This window comes from Maylandia zebra, linkage group LG17 (assembly GCF_041146795.1).
Source record: "Maylandia zebra isolate NMK-2024a linkage group LG17, Mzebra_GT3a, whole genome shotgun sequence".
NCBI lineage: Eukaryota > Metazoa > Chordata > Actinopteri > Cichliformes > Cichlidae > Maylandia > Maylandia zebra.
The window spans coordinates 38,726,918-38,744,527 of record NC_135183.1 but is presented as its reverse complement, the minus strand read 5'-3'; the positions used below and the strand labels follow the sequence as shown (position 1 = coordinate 38,744,527).

Below are 17,610 nucleotides of genomic sequence, written 5' to 3'. Positions count from 1 at the left end.
CCGTTTAGCAGCTTCGCTTTCACGCTCTTGACGTCGTTCGTGCCGGTTCAGTGAACGGAGACTATGTTAATGGTTCGGGCAACACAACAGTCTGTGCTGTGAGCAGAACCGTGAGGTCTCTGGTGCAGCCCCTGCTTTATGTGCTGATTTAAAAATGTAATGTTTTGTTAAGTTAATGGAAAACAGTGATTTTTATCCTTTAGAAGAAAAAAGAATCGAATATTTGTGATATTGTAAAAGTTTTAGTATCACAATTCAATTTGGACCCACGATAGCTAACAGTGACCACGTGGTAAAGACACTGTGTGCAGATAACCTCCGCCCTTTTATCCAGCTGATGAGACGCATGAGCACAGTTTGCGTAAAAATCCTGTTATTTGTGATAATTCAGCACTACTGTGGCCAATCCTGCAAAGTGTCACAGCTGCGAAACTAAATATGAATGTGTGCATGTGTTCATTACTACTGTTCAGTACATTTACATTGTCAGATAAGACAAATAATGGAGCTGGATCACGTGGTGACACAGTTCTAGTTCACTTACAATATAAATGTTCAGGATTTTCAGTGAAACGGAAGAAACAGAGTTGGGTCAATTTTTTTTTTTACTCTTTCCTTTTTACAAGTCAACGTGAAGCGCAGACTTTCAGCTTTATTTTTTCATAAATTTTGTATTAAATGTTTAGGAATTACAGCCGTTCTTATACAAAGTCCCTCACTTGCTTATGAAGTAACTGAATAAACTCCGTGGTTGCACGAATATCGCAGCTGTCGCCTTGGAGATTCTCTGCCGTTCAGTTTTGTTTACCATGGCAACGCAGCCTCCTGAGCCGAGTGCGGTAAGGCTCTTCGGCTGCGTGCACCTGCTGACAGAAGCTTCATGATGCGAAAAGCATCAGAGGAAATAAGAAACAGAACGTCTGCGAACTACAGAATCCAAACCTAAGAGATCGGCCTCTGCAAAAGCGAACCATCCTGTGCTGCAGGTTGATTTTTAGTAATAGCATCTATGACAAACTGCTACCACTGCAAGAATGAAACTTGCAGCACGTCGGTTTTTCTCTCCCCGCGTTTCCGCTTAGCATTAGAAGCTCGTGGGTTTTGTGGCCACAAATACGAGATGTGAGAGACGATCTCACAGAAGTGGAGGAAATATTATCGAGCAGCCTATTTATGGTTGTCGGCACACCGAATAGCATAGAAACGGTTCACATGTGCCACGTATTTAACGAGGCCGTCGGCTCTCCTTTCTTTTTTTACACCTGAGTCTGTTCTGATTGTGAGGTTGCATCATCATCAGAGCCCCGCCTGCTGTCTGCACAGTGCGCTGTCTGCACCGACTGTTATTTGTTACTCTGTGCATTTAAATCCCTCCGCGTTACATTTACAAAAACAAAACAAAGGACAAGTTTCACAAAGTAGCGTAATGAGTTCCAATTTATTCCACAACTGATCAGACACACATTCACATTTTCGTCGTTACAAGCAGGCCTGCTTCACTCTCCTGCTGCTGTTCTTTCAACCCAGACTTCTTTAAGACTAAACAGCTGTTAGGTTCAGGCAGATCCAGGTTTCTGTCAGGGGTGTTGTGAGCCCTCACTGAACCGTTTGCTCAGTCTCACAATGCAAGTGCATTCTTTTAACCTTTTTAGGCAACGGATTAAACTAAAAAGGCCATTTGGTGTTCCATCAGCCCATCCTCACTCACCCCGACCCCCCTGAACCACCGTCATTTCCTCCCTTTGTTTTTCATCCTTAAAACAAAACACACAAACCCCAAAATTTAACATAAATGAACCACAAGGCTCAGTTTGGCTCTGCTGGGAGTGCGCCACACACGCCTGCTATATACTAATCTTACAAGATATACAAGATGACCTGCTTTGGAGTGCAAGAGCTGCTTTCAAATTTGTGTCACATCGCAGACGAGGCCGATGGTAGGCGATCTCAAAATGTCGCTGTGGCGACAGGCCGCTAGCAGCTGATAAGATTTGCTATAAACTGACAATACAGTCCTATAACTTATGTACAATTTACTTCATCTCCATGTGAGTGCAAAATAAACGTATTCCTGACGCGACCGAATGGCTGGGAAAAAGAAACGAGGAGGTAAAACATATTTACAGTATTACAAAAAAAAAGGTCACAAATCAAAATACCTGACAGACACCAAAATGCAACAGATATGGCTTCATGACATACTGAGAACGATAGCTTAAATTCAACAGCAGAACATTTTTGACATTTAGAAAACAAAAAACAACAAAAAGGAGCGAAATCAAAGACGAGAGAAACACCAAGCACATGTGAACGTGTGATTGTGGGATTTCACTCCATCCGATGCTCATTTGGTAAACAGAAACTTTGGTAAAGTGAAAATAAATACACACAAATTATTCATAAAAACCCCCAAAACATCCTGTTGTTATCAAGTATTCCGGTTCGCGTCGCAGCTCCTTACGTAAAGCTGCTGCTACTTCATCGATCACACGTCACTGGTCCTTCCAGAAATACAAATAAATAAGCTCAATTTAACCTCATTTGGCTTCTGTTCTGTACAACAATCATAAATGTAAACTGAGACAGACTGAGCGTGACTTAAGGCAGTAAAACAAAAAAAAAAAAAAAAAATGTAAATACAGGAGGAACCCAGCAGTGGACTGAATGATGCAAATGGTCCCAGCAGGTCTATTTGGGTGGCAGCGGGTTGTCGGGGGTTGCTGGAGACGCCACGTCCTTGTAACAGTTATCGATCTGCTCCTTGTACATCTTCATCACCACCGGCCGCTTCAGCTTCATGGTGGGGCCTGCGGGAAGAGCAAAGAGGATTCGTGCTGTTTAACTCCTGCGAGGTGTAGAGTGACTGCAGCCTGAGCCGTACCAGCGCATCACCACATACATCCTCCCGGCCTGCTGCAACTTATGTTTCTCTGTAACGCACTTATTTGAGCTACCGTACTCAATATCACATGTGTTTTAGCTCCAAAAAGGCAGGAAATACCCAAATGTGAGTAACTGTGACTACAAATGGATGTGAAAACATCATCATCGTGCATCTTATTAAATGTCGTTTCAAAGCCGTTGTCTAATAAAATAAACCGCGCATTCGCTCACCCAGCTCTCCTCCGCCGACAGAGAAGTCTCGATCCAGGACGACCCACTTCTGAATGCGCTGAGCGTTGGAGGTGGACTTCTCGTTGACTCTTTTGATGCCCTCCTGGATGGCAGCGTTGACCGCAGGGTCTCGTCCGCCTGAGATCTCGGAGACGCGCGTGGCCTTGCTGCCCAGCTGCCTGCACAACTCCACAGCTTCTGGCGTCAGCTCGTCCTGTGGATCGCCCGTGTCTGGGTTCACTTGGCACTGGAGGGTGAGGGAAAAAAATCAAATAAATATCAGTAACCAAAACAGCACGATTCTGAAAATCCCAACTGTGTAGTTTCTCAAAGCGACCACCAGGTGTCAGTGCTCCTTTCCTCACTATCTGTTAAAGCAGATGCACTGATGCAGTGAGCTTCTGACACCCCCCTCACTCCTCCCCTGTTCTCACTGTCTGAATCTTTACCTTGATGGTGAGCAGCATGGACAGAAACTTCCTCTTGTCTCCGACCAGCATGGCGTTGCTAATCAGCGGCACGGCCTCCTTCACCGCATCCTCTATGGGGACGGGAGGGATGTTCTCGCCGCCGGCTGTGATGATCAGCTCTGTGAGCGAAGAGAAGAACAAACCTGAAGCAATCGGCCTGTAACAGGATATAAGACTGAAAGCAGAACTGATGCTCTTCATTTAAATAGATAAATAGAAATCTGGTACAGTTCCAGCAGAGTGCGATTTAGCTCAGGCAGTACCTTTAATCCGCCCGGTGATGAAGAGGAACCCGTTCTCGTCTTGCTTGCCCAGGTCACCCGAGTGCAGCCAGCCCTCCGCGTCCAGCGCCTCCTCTGTCTTGTCGGGCATATTGAGGTAACCCATAAAGACGTGGCGTCCCCAGAAGCAGATCTCGCCGTTTCCCTCCTCGTCTTTGTTGTGCAGCTTTGTTTTGCACCCTGGGAGCTCGATACCGCAGCTGCAAGAGAGCAGTCGTGTAACTCACCAGCGAGTATCAGTCGTTCCCTGCAAGCCGTCAAACCAATGCAAAGAGAAAAATGTACCTGGTGAGCTTGAAGGCATCGTGGCGGGAGATGGTGTGAGGGCCGCTGCTCTCGCTCATGCCGTACAGTTCGCAAAGAGGAATGTTGAGGCTGAGGAAGAACTCCAGGGTGTCTTTGGTGATGGGGGCGGCGCCTGTGTAGCACTTGGTGCAGCGGTCCAGGCCCAGGGCCTTACGCACCTTTTTGAACACAAGCTTTTTGGCTACGTGATAGCTGACCGGAGCGCTGCCTGGTGCCGAATTCCTGGGGAGAAAGAGTGAAAGAGAACGCAGCGTGAGGTGGAAGGCTATCCCAGCTGATGGAAATAAATAAATAGTTGTTTCAACAACAATCCTGCATCTGCGGTGATGTTCCACAAGAACATTTCAGCAAACTGAAACAGGAACCTCCCACCTCTGAGGAAACGACTCAGCCCCTTCTTAAAAAAAAAACAAAAACATATACTTACTGGTTGAGCTTGCTCAGATTGGTCCGCAGACCCACGTCTTTGGCCCAGGCAGCCACTTTCCTTCGCACGGTGGAAGACTTTGCTCCAACAGCTTTCATCTTCTCCTGCATCTTCTCCCAGACACGTGGGACGCCCATGAAGGCCGTCGGACGCGCCTCCTTCAAAGTGTCTACCAGCGAACCCTGTAAAAAACAGGAAAATACAAATAAAAATCACACATTTTCACAACTTACACAAAAAGAGGAAGTGTGAAAGAAACAGAAGCCGTTTGTGTAAAAGACTGACTACAGAGCCACGTGAGGAACCAGAGGGGGGCGCTATGCTACTTTTCTGTTACAGGCTAAAATTGCTGTAGTGCAAATGTGAGGGTGATCAACGGGGGAGGGGGGGTTACTTAATTTTACATCATTTAAATTACTGATGGGTATTTGTAATCAGACACTTGGTTCTTGTTCTATAGCAGCCACAAAGAACCATGACCGTACAGCAGGCCTGTTATATTGACCGTACTGTGCAGGTGAACCTATTAAACGGGCTGATGAGCGTTTATTTCGGGCGCCGGCGTGTTTGTGTTGTCCGTTTGTGGTGTGTGTCGCACCTTCAGGGCGTCGGGCTGAGCGAAGTAAGTCACCCCTCCGATCTTCATGGCGATCCAGATGTCGACCATCTGGGCCGCGATGTGGCTCAGAGGCAGGTAGCTGACCACCACCTCCTGAGCCTGGGAGGCCGCGGTGAGACTCACATGCTTGGCGGTGGAGTAAGCGGTCCAGGTTAGCTGAGAGAGTAAAGATGAGGTGCTGTGATTGTTGTGGGCGCACAAGTGTTTCACATCTTTACTGTAACAGTAGATCAATACTAATCAACTGATTAGAGGCACATTGCCTCACAAAGCTCCTGAGGATGTGAGGATGGGTGGAGCTTACGTTGTCGTGGCTGAGCATGACTCCTTTGGGCTGGCCCGTGGTCCCTGAGGTGTAAATGAGCGAGCAGCACTGGTTGGGCTTCTGGCTGGCGATGATGGCATCGAGGGGAGCGTCGGGCTCGTCGCGTCCAAGCTCCAAGAACTCGGCCCACTGTGGCACGCAAAGACAAATAAAAACACTTCGATCGTGCCTCTTGTGCTCAGCAGCTTCTTTTTATGCACGGGAGTGTGCGCTTACCGTGTACAGGTTTGGTCTCTTCTCTTTTAGTTCGTCTTTGTACTGGACGATGGCTTTCAAGTGTGGCAGCTGGTCTTCGATCTGTGGACGGATGTGAAGACGATCAGTAAATCCACTCGTGGGATTCCTTCAGTATAAGTTACTACTTTTACAGCTTGGTTTAATAAACGCACATATTATTATTATGTTTTTTTGTTCAGCTGTGCCTGAAATCTGTTCAGCGTGTTGCTCCACATCCACGTGTAACTCACTCTCATCTTACCTGAAGGATCTTCTGCAGCTGTTTGTGGTTCTCCACCACAATGATATTGGCCTTGGAGTTTTCTGCTACATACTGGCACGCCTCGGGAGAGTTGGTGGTGTAGATGCCCACAGCAAACCCACTGTGAGACAGAGACACGTCACACAGTCAGCTATAGAGCCATTTACTTCTCTATATTGTTCCAATCGAATCAATATCCAGTCATGTTGATTAAGAGGCCTTCCATTTGCAGATATGCATTTGATAAGTCAATATAGATATTGTTCATTTACTTCCAGTCGCCATGGAAACAAAAGCTTGCAGGTGAATCAGAAGCGCCGAGTTGCATTCAAGTCATACGACGGATGAATTGAGCGCTCTTGGTGGAAATGTATCAGAAATGCATCAGCACATGAATCAGGTTTGTGTTGCATCTGTGCAGCTGCTGACCAAAGGTATAAGTCAGCCAATCAAGTGAGAGCTTTCACCAAGGTACATTTAAGACTTTTAAGACAATTTGTTATCACACAGAATGCAATTAAACATTCATTCAGTAGTCTCGCAGTTATTTGCTGAAAGTGTGACTTGACTGACATCTACAGGACGCCTGTCGCTGTAAATAAAACTGACCTGACCTGAATCAGCGGCAGACTGAAGTTATTTTCGTGGCACTTTTCATACGTAAAAAACGAAACTATGTTCATCAAAATGAAGCGCAGGGCTGCTCCCAACAGTGGGTGGAGAACATGCAACATGCAAATGAAAAGCAAATCACTTTAACCCTGCATTTCAACAAAGCAGCAACATGTTAAATGTTTGCTCTGACTGAGCTGCAGATGCCCGAAAATTCAGATCACCTGACGACATCCCGATGTTACCACAGGAGAACCAGTCCTCCCCGTCTGTCTTTTTCTTAACAATCTGATGAAAATGGGTCAACAGAACCCACCTGACCTATGACAGCACTGTTTTACTAGAATACCTAGCTCCCGCTCTAAAAGACAGTGAGATATGATGCAGGATGCGATTCAAATGTTTTGCTTCGGTGTGGAAATCTGAGCCTTAAACTGAAGTTTCCAAACATGACCTGATTGCATTCATCACGACCGGTTTGTTGACATTCCAGCTGACCTTTTTGTTGTGATCATTACGCAGGGAGCGGCGTTTAAGCATGCACAGTATCGGTATCAGAGTGCGTGGAAAGAATGAGCTTCTCTATAAACAGATTTAAGACTTTTAAGAATCAAAGCAAACATGAAAATGTCACCAGAATCGGCGTGAAAAGACCCGGTTCAGCATAACAGATGTTTGGTGATGTCAGCAGCTGAGCCGGGGTACATCTGGCCTCAGCCAATCAGTGCCTTTAGACTCTTACTTTGGCTCAAGGGTCTCAGTTTCTTGGAATTTCTTGCACTCTTTTTAGCGTGTTGGATAACAAGCATGGGTTCATTCATAGTGAATACTTATGCAGCAAAGCTGAGAAGCTTGTGATTGCTGTTATGTGATCAGTGCACAGACACAGAGTACAAACACAACACAGATGGATAAATAAGCCTTAAAAAGCACATTAGCATTATCAGGAAAATGCACTGATTGGATCTAGAGCAGGGCGATATGACCAAAAATAGTTATCGCGATATAGATTTCAAAATTTGCGATAACGATATAACTGACGATATAATTGACACTAGACAAAATACTTTACAACTCCACAACTTTATTAGTGAAAAAAAACATCTATGTATTTTCACTTAAACAAGCAGCTGTTTTTTATGTGCATTAAAATAAATATAAAAATGTAACAGTGCAAATGCAAAATCCTCGCTGACAGTTTAACCAAAAGGCATTTCCAGTGGAAACTGGTCGACATATCCTCAGCATAACCATGTATAACATCCACAACACTTAAAAAGAGGTTATACACACACAATACGGTAACATTATGTTGAAGCACAGTACGTATCACTCCGCCAGGCTCCTCCCTCGTCATCATAAATAATGCTGTTCCAGGTTCAACATTGCAAGTGACCAATCACCTTCTCCTGACGTCATCCGCGACCTCGAAAAAAGCAAACGCCTTCAAAAAATCTACTTCACTTGCGAGAAGAGAAACCGCCTCTGTAAGGGCGATATGTATAATGCTTACCGTTTATTAAAGAAAAGTATCCTGAAATGCAAAGAATTCAAGTTCCCGGATGGGCGGACAGAAGCGGTTTCTCTTCTCGCAAGTGAAGTAGATTTTTTGAAGGCGGTATTTTTCAAAGACACAAAGACATTGGTCACTTGCAATGTTGACCCTGGAACAACATTTATTATGACGATGTGGGAGCAACGCCGACACGAGGATATCAGATCATCCCTGCGGACGACAGCTGTAACGCTCCGACAATCCATCAAGCGGTGCGGCTTCGTAGCTCAGCAAAGTCGTACTGAAACATTTAACAGATTTTCGAGCGCCGTGTACATAAAATCGTTCCGAGGTCAGTAAACACAACCAGAGTTCATACATAAGGCACACGGGATTATAAGGGGCTCTGTTGACATTCAGACAAATCAAAGGATTGATTTTAAGTGCGCCGTATTTTCCAAACAACACGGTAATAACGACGGCCCGCTAGCATGCGCTACCAAAAATAGTGCTTTGTTGTGTATCTGACGGACGAAAGCTAAACCAGTTCCACACCAGTGAAGCTGCAGCATTTTTACAAACCAGTTCTGGCTCATCTGTTTCATTCAACGATCCACTTTCGCTCTTCTCATTCTGCATCGCCTTTTTCACCATGTGCGTATGAAAACAAAGGCACTGCGCATGCGCGTTTTACCCATATTTTATCGTGATATTTCATTTTCTTGTCGTTGCCCCACATTACACCGGTATTACCGTGAACGGGATGATATGGCCCAGCCCTAATTGGATCCACAGCGGATCAGTTCAGAAGAGGAATCGAATCATCGCATGTATGAGCACAAGCTCTTGTAAAGTGAATCGAAGTTGAGTGCAGCACCCCAGTGAACACGCATAGTTTCAACCATCCATCAAAAAGACGGTATTGCTCTGGCACATAGGACACACCAGCAAACGCGCTGCCACACGTAAACATCAGCATGTAATAAGATATCCACAGATACAGAGAGCAGGAGGATTAGGGTCATGTAAAGGAAATATTCAGGGCTGACGATGAAACTCACCCCGCCAAAATGGCTCCGATGTCTGCGACGAACCACTCAACGGAGTTGAAGCCCAAGATCCCAACGCCGTGGTAACGCTCCAGTCCGAGCTGTAAAAGCCAGAGCGCACTTAGAGTCACAGCAGATCTGGCACAAGTCTCACTTCCATCGTTGCGATTGTTGTTACAAATCCCTTGTTTAATATTTACCTTTTGTTATTACTTCGGGATATTTTGTATTTGACAGGATAAAGCTCAGAAGGGTCTGCTTGTTACAAACTAGAGTGCAGACAAATACATGCACCAGATTTAGCCTGATGTTCTTTTCACGAAACACAGAGACAGTTTGAGCCGTCAGGTCTTCCAGCTGATGCAGGTGGGACCTGAGGTTAGCTGTGCATTACATTCAGCTGCAGCCAGCATTCATCAAGTCGTTCATTCATTGTTGAAAGATAATAATCAGGTGTAGCTGACTGTGTTAGGGAAGCACAAAACAAAAACTATCTGAGCTTTATTTATCGTGAGCGAGGGCGAAGTTCAGGTCTAAGAGTTGGATTCGAGGTTGGTTTGTGTGTGTGAGACGCAGAGAGAAACGTCCGAGTTTGTGTGTGTGTCAGTAGAAATGAGTCAGCCTGCTGTCTAACTTTGCAGAGTTTCACGTGAAACAATGACACGCTCTGTCCTGCTGAGACCTCGCCGTCTGGCCTGACATTTCAACCCTTTGGTGCGGCGACACGTGCTGTCTAGACAGACTCGGCACGAAGACGAACGGACGTTAAAACGGCTCGAAGAACTCGAGGACTGTTGTTGGAAACAGAAATGTGTTGATGCTGAGGAAGCCCAGCTGCTCGGGGTGAGGGGGCAAAGAAAGGTTTTGGCACCACACTGTGTGTCAGAGCTGAAAGCAGTAATTCTTCTTCTTCTTATTGATTTATCTGCTTTTTATCCGTTTTTTATGAGCCATCACTAAGATTTCGTCCAGGAAATGTTGGGATAATCAGATCCAGAGAGTGTCTGCAGTTATTCTCTCACGTGTAGCGCACAGCTGTGCCCGCCAGCTCTTCGTTACTGCTGGTTATATTATGTTGCTGCCTGTGTGAGGCAGCACACGGGTCAGGAAGGCCATAGCCATCTTTACCTTTCTTCTTCTGGCTGAACAGGAAGTGCATTTGGCGTTTAAAAGTCAGCCAAATCAAATCTGCGGAGCCGTCTGCTGTGGTGACAACAGCAGCCAAAATTCTCTTTCACTGTCTGACAGACGAGCCACCGTTTCTGAGCATTTGGTATTCTTGCTCAAAAACTGAACTCAGCTTAATTTTATGTCCTTAAAGTAACGAATCAACCGTAGATGGAAACTTTTGCAGCGTTACCCAAAGAATAAAAGAAAAACTACCTTCAGGAAGCTCTTGGCAGCGGTGCGGCAGGTCTGGTAGTAATCTTTGTATTTCAGGCTTTTCTGCTGGTCGCCCTCCTTCCAGCACAGAGCCGTATATTCGCCGTAGCGCTCCACGGTCGAGACGAACATCTGGTTGACCGTCAAAGCGGGTTCAGCGGCCAGACCGGACTCCTCCATCCTCAGCTTCACCTCTCCATCGCGCTGCGTCGTCCACAGACGGGGTTCTGCTGCCGGCACCGACAGGGAGTCTGGGCGCTGGGCGCTCACTGGAAGATGTGCAAATAACAGTCAGAGAATCGATCGAAGGCGGGCCTCGGCAATAGATCTGTACGCATCTGCCGTCCTTGAAAACTGCGACAAACACCCTTTATTTAAGGTGTTAATGGCGATACCATCCAGCTGCAGGCCTACGATAAATCTGCAAAGTCACACGGGTTCAAAACTAGTGTCAGCCAATGGTAACAGAGCTGGCATGAGTCACAGTGACAGCCAAGAGTTAGCAATCGCTTCAGGTTGGCTAGAAATGACAGTCTTTAAAAACAAAAAGTGGTATCATTTTAAAAGCTTTATAAATAATAAAATATAAATACAACTTCCAGCACGCCATGCGAGTGTACCGATGGACTTCCTGGTTAAAATTATGATCAGATAATCTTTAAATAAAACCGTCTGTTTGCCAACAATCTCCGATTATCACTTATCGTAGGGGGCCGAGGACTTGCACCAAAACTCTGACAACAAAACCAATCGATTTGTAATCGTTTCTGCAGGGAAGCCCCGCCTCCATGTTCTGCTCTCACACTCAGAGACAAACTGCCAGCAGGATGTTTGAATATGCAGCAGAACAGCGTCACACGGAGGGTTTATGACTATTTACGATTCATTTAGAGCAGGGCTGTAAATACTCTATCATGAAAAAGCCACCAGCAGTTATTATTACATGTTAAGAGTTCCTCTTTAAGAATCATTATAAACGAATGATAACGAATGTCAATTAACTTTGGGTCACAGTGCAAAGTTCCCCTTTCGTGGTTATAAACAGATCGCGGAGCAACGCGTGTGCCGGGGTTTTTCCTCACTCACTGAGGCGGGAAAGAATGTCACCGTTTAAAGGCAGGAAAAGGGAAGTGGAGCTCGCTCTGCCGAAGAACGCAGAGTTCATTCACGTCTGTTTGCTCTGCTTCCTCAGGAAGGAGAAAAAAAAGATAACATCAGCATTTACAGCGAGCACAGAGATGGGATAAAACCCGAGGTCACGACCTATCTGTACGGATGCTTGAGCCTAAAAATGAAACTGATGTCGTCTAATTGTACGTCTGCATGCTGCTTATCGCAATTCTTCCAGCGCCGCCCTGGTGAACGCCGGATGCTCGGGAGCGCCCGAGAAAGTGTAAACACGCTCCCTCTGCACTCACCTGCTGGTGTGTTTGAGCTCTGCTCCGCGGGGACCTCTGTAGTCTTGGTGCTGCTGGTGGCTGCGTCATGGGCGCCGGTCTCCTCTTCCCTTTCCCCTGCGGACTCTTCCTCTGAAGACTCACTAAAGAAAAAGGAAGGAAAAAAAAAACACACAGTTACGTGTGGGTCAGCAGGTGGAAGAGGGTGGGAATCCTGAGAGCAAAGATCATGCCCTCATCCCAACTGTTGTTGGTGTAAACACCGTCACTACCTCTCTGTAGGCAGTTCAAACAAAGAGGGGCTTATTTTAGGGGCGTGTAACTTGTGTTGACGTACTTTGCTGTGTCCACGATGCCGTCATCGAGGGAGGCCGCGCTGTCCACTGTAACACAGGGCGACTCCAGGAAACCGACTTCTCTGGGAGGCTCCGTCACCCCTGACATGCTGGTGGACTCGCACAAAGTTACTGAAACAGAGGATGGTCAGGGTGTCACAACAAGGAAACAGTTACACACATGACTGAGAGGCTCCAAGAGAAAGACCCCTCCCCCCAGCTGGATCCCAGGAGTGGAGCATTTGGGGGATTTGTGCTGTAATAACTAAATAATTTAAGTAGTTTGCTATTTAGATCTTAGACTATAAAGAATCATAACTGACAAAGAAATAAGATCCAAAGGAGCAAATACTGAAACATCTGGCTTTCCTTGTCTAATTAGCGCACAGCTCAGCTGACACCAACGTGTGACAGCCAGCAGTGGGCGGTACTCACAGAAGTCGTGCGTCCTGTAGGGCACTAGGTCATGTAACCCTAACTCTAACCCTTGCAGTTGTAGTGTTCTTGCAAAGTGTCACGAACCTGCCCGACTTCTGTCTCATGATCAGATAAAATGCAGCTGCTTAGAAATCTCACCGAGATCATTGCGACCATAAAAAAGCCGATCTCTGCTCAGGACGTGCAGAGAGCGACCTGTGACGCACTCAATCGCACAGCGAGAAGAAACGGCTCGATTGGATCCGACTTCATGAGCTGTTAAAAGCCTGGATGATAACGCAACATATGGAGCCTGGCTAGCAAACACACGTTACAGATAACGCTGTCTTTCTACTAATAATTGACTGTGACTGCTGCGCTTGGTCAACAAAACACCTCAATAAAGAATATTTACACTGCTCCACCCTCCTGGTGTCGAGTGGAAGAGAAACGGGAAAAACAAAGGAAACTGGTGATGATTGTGAAATAATTTTGAAAGATACAACAGAAAGAAAGTGGAAACCCCAACTGGGACATTAGAGCGTGTCCCAACTGGGACATTAGAGCGTGTCCCACCTGGGGACATGTTCCCTCTTCTCTCAATGATCTTGTGATTTACATGCCAAGCCGACCGTACCACCCCCTTCCCCTTTTCCTGCCTTTCCCACCATTTCGTTCATCACAGGAACCACGTCAGACCTCTCTATCATTCAAACCACTGCTGTTGCCGAGCTGGACACCCCCTCCTCTCCCTTTCCTCTTTGGTAAATCACAGGACTGATCTGTTTATGTAAGAGGGCTGAAAACACATACCAGCAGCTTCATCTATCTGCTCTAGCAGCAGCACATCATTTCTCACCTTTTGGGGCCCATGGGGGGGGAAAAAAAAACAGAAACAAACAAGCTCCAGAGAGCCAAAAATAATTTTTGTGACACATTTGAAACATATTCCCAACCTAAACTTTCCATAGTGGAATAAAACACAGGTCAGCTGGATTATTTCATGTATGAATTGCATCTAAACTGGAAGAATTCATCACATTTGGCCAAAAACATGTCCCTGAGGAGCAACATGGGCTTGATTTGGATTTGATCAGGATGTTTAAAGGTCTCTCTGTGGACGCATCGCCTCCGGTGCAGCTGCAGATTCCTCTGTTGCAGTTGTGGGTGGCTGAAGGTGGAGGCAAGCAGGCAGACCTGGGACTGACAGGGGGCAGATATTCAAAATCACCTCCCCTCCTCTTATTTCAGTCACTGCTGCGTTCTTGTGACGTGATGGGGAGGATTCTGAGCGTGACGCTGATCTCGAGGTTCAATCGCTCATCAACCCTACCAGTCTGCAAACGGACATGTGAAGGCTGAATATAGCCTTTAGAAACCCAGTGAGCTTTCATCACATTAAAAACCCCTGAGATGCGTGCCTGTCACACAGGCCTGGTATGAATCCCCCCCTGCTGTTCATCTGGCAGCAAAAACACCTTGAAAACATCCATCGGTGGTCAACAAGGTTATTGATCCATGAGCAGGCTAAGAATACATTTCCCCGGCTGCTGTGATAAACTTTCAGTTTTTCCAATCAATAATTTTTCTTCTGTGGTTTTCTGATAATCACCCATGAGAAATATGTGGATTTCCCATTTAATTATCTCTCAATCACCAAAATCACAAACCCATATCCTTTAGAAACAAGCCGGAAACCTCTGATTCTCTTACCTGATATAGATTAACCCGTCAATCAATGACTGATTGAGCCATGGCTTTACTTCCTTTACAACAATGTTTCTAATACTCAGTGTGTGTGATGGAGACCTGTACATGTTTAGCAGGTTTGGCCTCTGTCACCACAGCAGCAACATGGATGGCTTTCACCTTGTTTTCAGGATGTGAAAAACTCCCATCTAAAACAGATTCAGTACCCAACACTATCAGAGCAGCTGTGGCCCAGGAAGTAGAGCAGGCGGTCTACCAATCAGAACAACAGTGGATGGATTCCCCAGCTACTCCTGTCTACATGTTGAAGTATTTTGGGTAAGATATCAAAGAAAATGCTTGCATTATTTTTTTATTTGTTTGCAGTAAAAAGGGCGTTAACTGAGTAGAAAAGGTCTGGACTTGTTCTTTCAGCTCTACAGAGCTGCCGAGCACATTTTTTAATCACTCAGCTAATAAAACGACTGTGCCACAGTTTAGCTTTCCATAGCCCGAGGTGACGTATTCAAATGCACCTGTTTGAGAAGTCACAACCAAAGACCCAACCAATCAATGATCAGAGTAGCTGCACCATCATTTTCTGCTGACTCTCTGATGCTCCTCTTGATGAAGCACAGCCATTCTGCATGCTTTTGTTTTCATGAAGTTTCCTTGTCATAAGACAGCACAGCCAGTGCCAAGGATGAATCATCTGACGGATTCAGCACAGTTGTGCAAAATGCTGCATCCACTCGGGGGGGGGGAATTGTACTGCATAGCAACAGCTGTTTCATTCAGAAAGGGAACAGCAGCAACCCCCCCCCCTCCCCCCCTATTCCTTGAACAAAAAAGTGTCTGCCCCAAAACCAAATGAGGGACTCTCCCCGAAACAATACCACCATGCTTGCAAACTTCACTTGGGTTAATCCCCTTTTAAACTGTACAGACCAAAAGTCCCCCCCCCCCCCCTCTAAATTTTAATTTTTCTTCACTCGAGCTCCATTTCTGTTTGTCCAGAGTAACAGCCACCTCACTTCACCTAAAGCCACAGTGCTGCTGCTCTGAACGAAAGTCAGATACAGTGAATTCCCAAAAATCAGTGAATGTTCTCCTCCTGCTTCCATCCAGCTGCTTCCACGCAGCGCGCACTGGGCGTCATCCTCAGAAACCCCACGGTACACTGGGCACATTTTTTCCAACTTAATCTATTTGCATGCTAAGCAGACTTTTGTTAATGGCTATTTTAAACGTGAACCAAATTACAGGGAGAAATACAGATGGATCTGCTGGGTGGGTTACACCCTTTTAGGAAGAGACCAGGTCTGAGCAGGTTGTCTAGACACACCCAAGCCGTAAATTTAAGACCTTTTTTTCTGTAACACATTTATTATCATGTATTATCCTATTAACGTCTAAAGCAAGCTTCACTGAACCCAGACATAAAAAAACTCAAATTATAAACCAGGAAATTGTAGATCTGAAGGCGAAACATCATAATTCAGAGTCCAATCTAAGGCCTGTAAATGCAACACGCACACACGCAGGTGGTTTTATTAACGGAAAAATCGTGACCAACCGGTCTCTGGCCAAACCTGATGTGTCGCCGTGAAACCCAGCTTAAAACAAAACCAGAAAAGCTCCACACAGGGCTCAAATACTCACACTGCATTGCTGGAAGCTGATTCTTATTCCGGTTTGGTTGTCTGTTTCTTCGTGACTAGATTTTTCTTTAATCTTCCGCTTTTTCTTCGTGTTTTCCGTTAACGCCGTGGCTTCAGTTTGCCGTTAAACACGCACCAACCGGCCACTGTCTACTCAAGCACCAGATCATTCATTTTCAAACACACAACCGGCTCCGTGGGTCCCACCCACCCTGAAAAAAAAGAAATCCACCCAGGGTGGGGCCTGTCGGTTTCCTCCGGTCGCACCGCCCCCCTCACAGCACCGCCATTCTGATTGGTTCAAACTGCTCACACCACAGGACCTGGTTTCCATACAAGGCTACGCAGGGCACATGGACACAGAGGGGGCGGAAGTTGCAGTGAGCGCACGAGCTCATCTGCCCCTCCCTCCTCCACCCTCGAGCGTACACGTCGCAGATATGCCGGCTCGAGGGGGGCGGGGGGTTACTATCGGACAAACTGCAGAGCCCTGACAGCTAGCGCGGCTGAGCCTGTTCTTGGCTTTAGCTTCATAACTTTCCACTGACAGAAACGCGCACTTCAAATGCACCACATCCTGCAACCTACATTATTATAACTACTGCACATGCTCCTTTTCGTCTTCATTAAAGTTTACCAACGACGCCAATTTATGACATGTAAATATAACATAACAAATGTCCACCTACAAAAGAAGAAGCTGAAAATCAGGTTTTTTTCTTTTTGTTTGACAAATTGACAACTGCTACATTTTACTTTCATACTTTTCTATTTGTATTCCACTGCAATTCAACTGGATTTTTAAAAAATCCTCACTCCGGCTCCAGTTCACTGCTCTACTTAGTTTAGAAATGAGGACTTTGCAGTAAAAAGGTGACCTGGTAAACTACAGAGCTCCGACCTTAAGCTTGACAGACCAGTCCTGTATTAATGGTTTTATGAGTCACAACCTAATTGCATTAAAAACAAAGGGATGGGAGGGATGCAGATAAACGCTGTTGACACACACTGAACTTGTGTAAAATATGTAAACAAAGCTGTAATGGGGAACGAGTCCACGACCTCTCGTGAACTGCATGTTTCCCCCGAGGTTAATGAGGGTGTGGAGTCACAGCTGAATTTACAGTACACATCCATCCGTAGCTCAGTGTGAATGTCAGTGAGCTGCTATTAATCCGGTTCACACACAAAAATATGCCGGACGTGTTGTTTCATGACTATTCACTCATGTCCATTGGTGTCACTGATGAATGAAAGAATTTCCTTAAGGCAAATTTCCACTGAAGTCCCGCCTGCATCATTCGAGAGGTGAGGCAGTTCAAGGACAGAAAGAGGAAAGTACAGAAATGTCCTCCACGGACTAATTACACGAAAACACACACACAGGATTAAACCTTCACTTGCGCATTTAACCTCACAAGAAATTAATGCCACCTATTTTCAATATTTAATGATATTTTTTATTCAGAAATTTTAATTTTTTTGCAAATTATAAAATGCGCCTGGATATGCATGGCGTATGTTAACACATGATTATCTTCATGAGCCTTAC

General features: G+C 45.7%; 1 protein-coding gene across 1 annotated transcript; it reads right to left on the bottom strand.

Moving 5' to 3' along the window:
* Positions 1-1,419: 1,419 nt before the first annotated feature.
* acsbg2 (acyl-CoA synthetase bubblegum family member 2) lies at positions 1,420-16,379 on the bottom strand. Its single transcript, XM_004553814.4, has 15 exons — positions 16,060-16,379; positions 12,294-12,423; positions 11,978-12,099; positions 10,560-10,828; positions 9,189-9,277; positions 6,021-6,141; positions 5,759-5,839; positions 5,522-5,671; positions 5,197-5,373; positions 4,599-4,780; positions 4,151-4,393; positions 3,848-4,065; positions 3,564-3,703; positions 3,115-3,361; positions 1,420-2,807 (listed from the first exon to the last, which is right to left on the bottom strand). Exons 1-15 carry the CDS (start codon positions 16,064-16,066, stop codon positions 2,689-2,691), a joined length of 2,295 nt encoding a protein of 764 aa, XP_004553871.1. The 5' UTR covers positions 16,067-16,379; the 3' UTR covers positions 1,420-2,688.
* Positions 16,380-17,610: the final 1,231 nt, after the last annotated feature.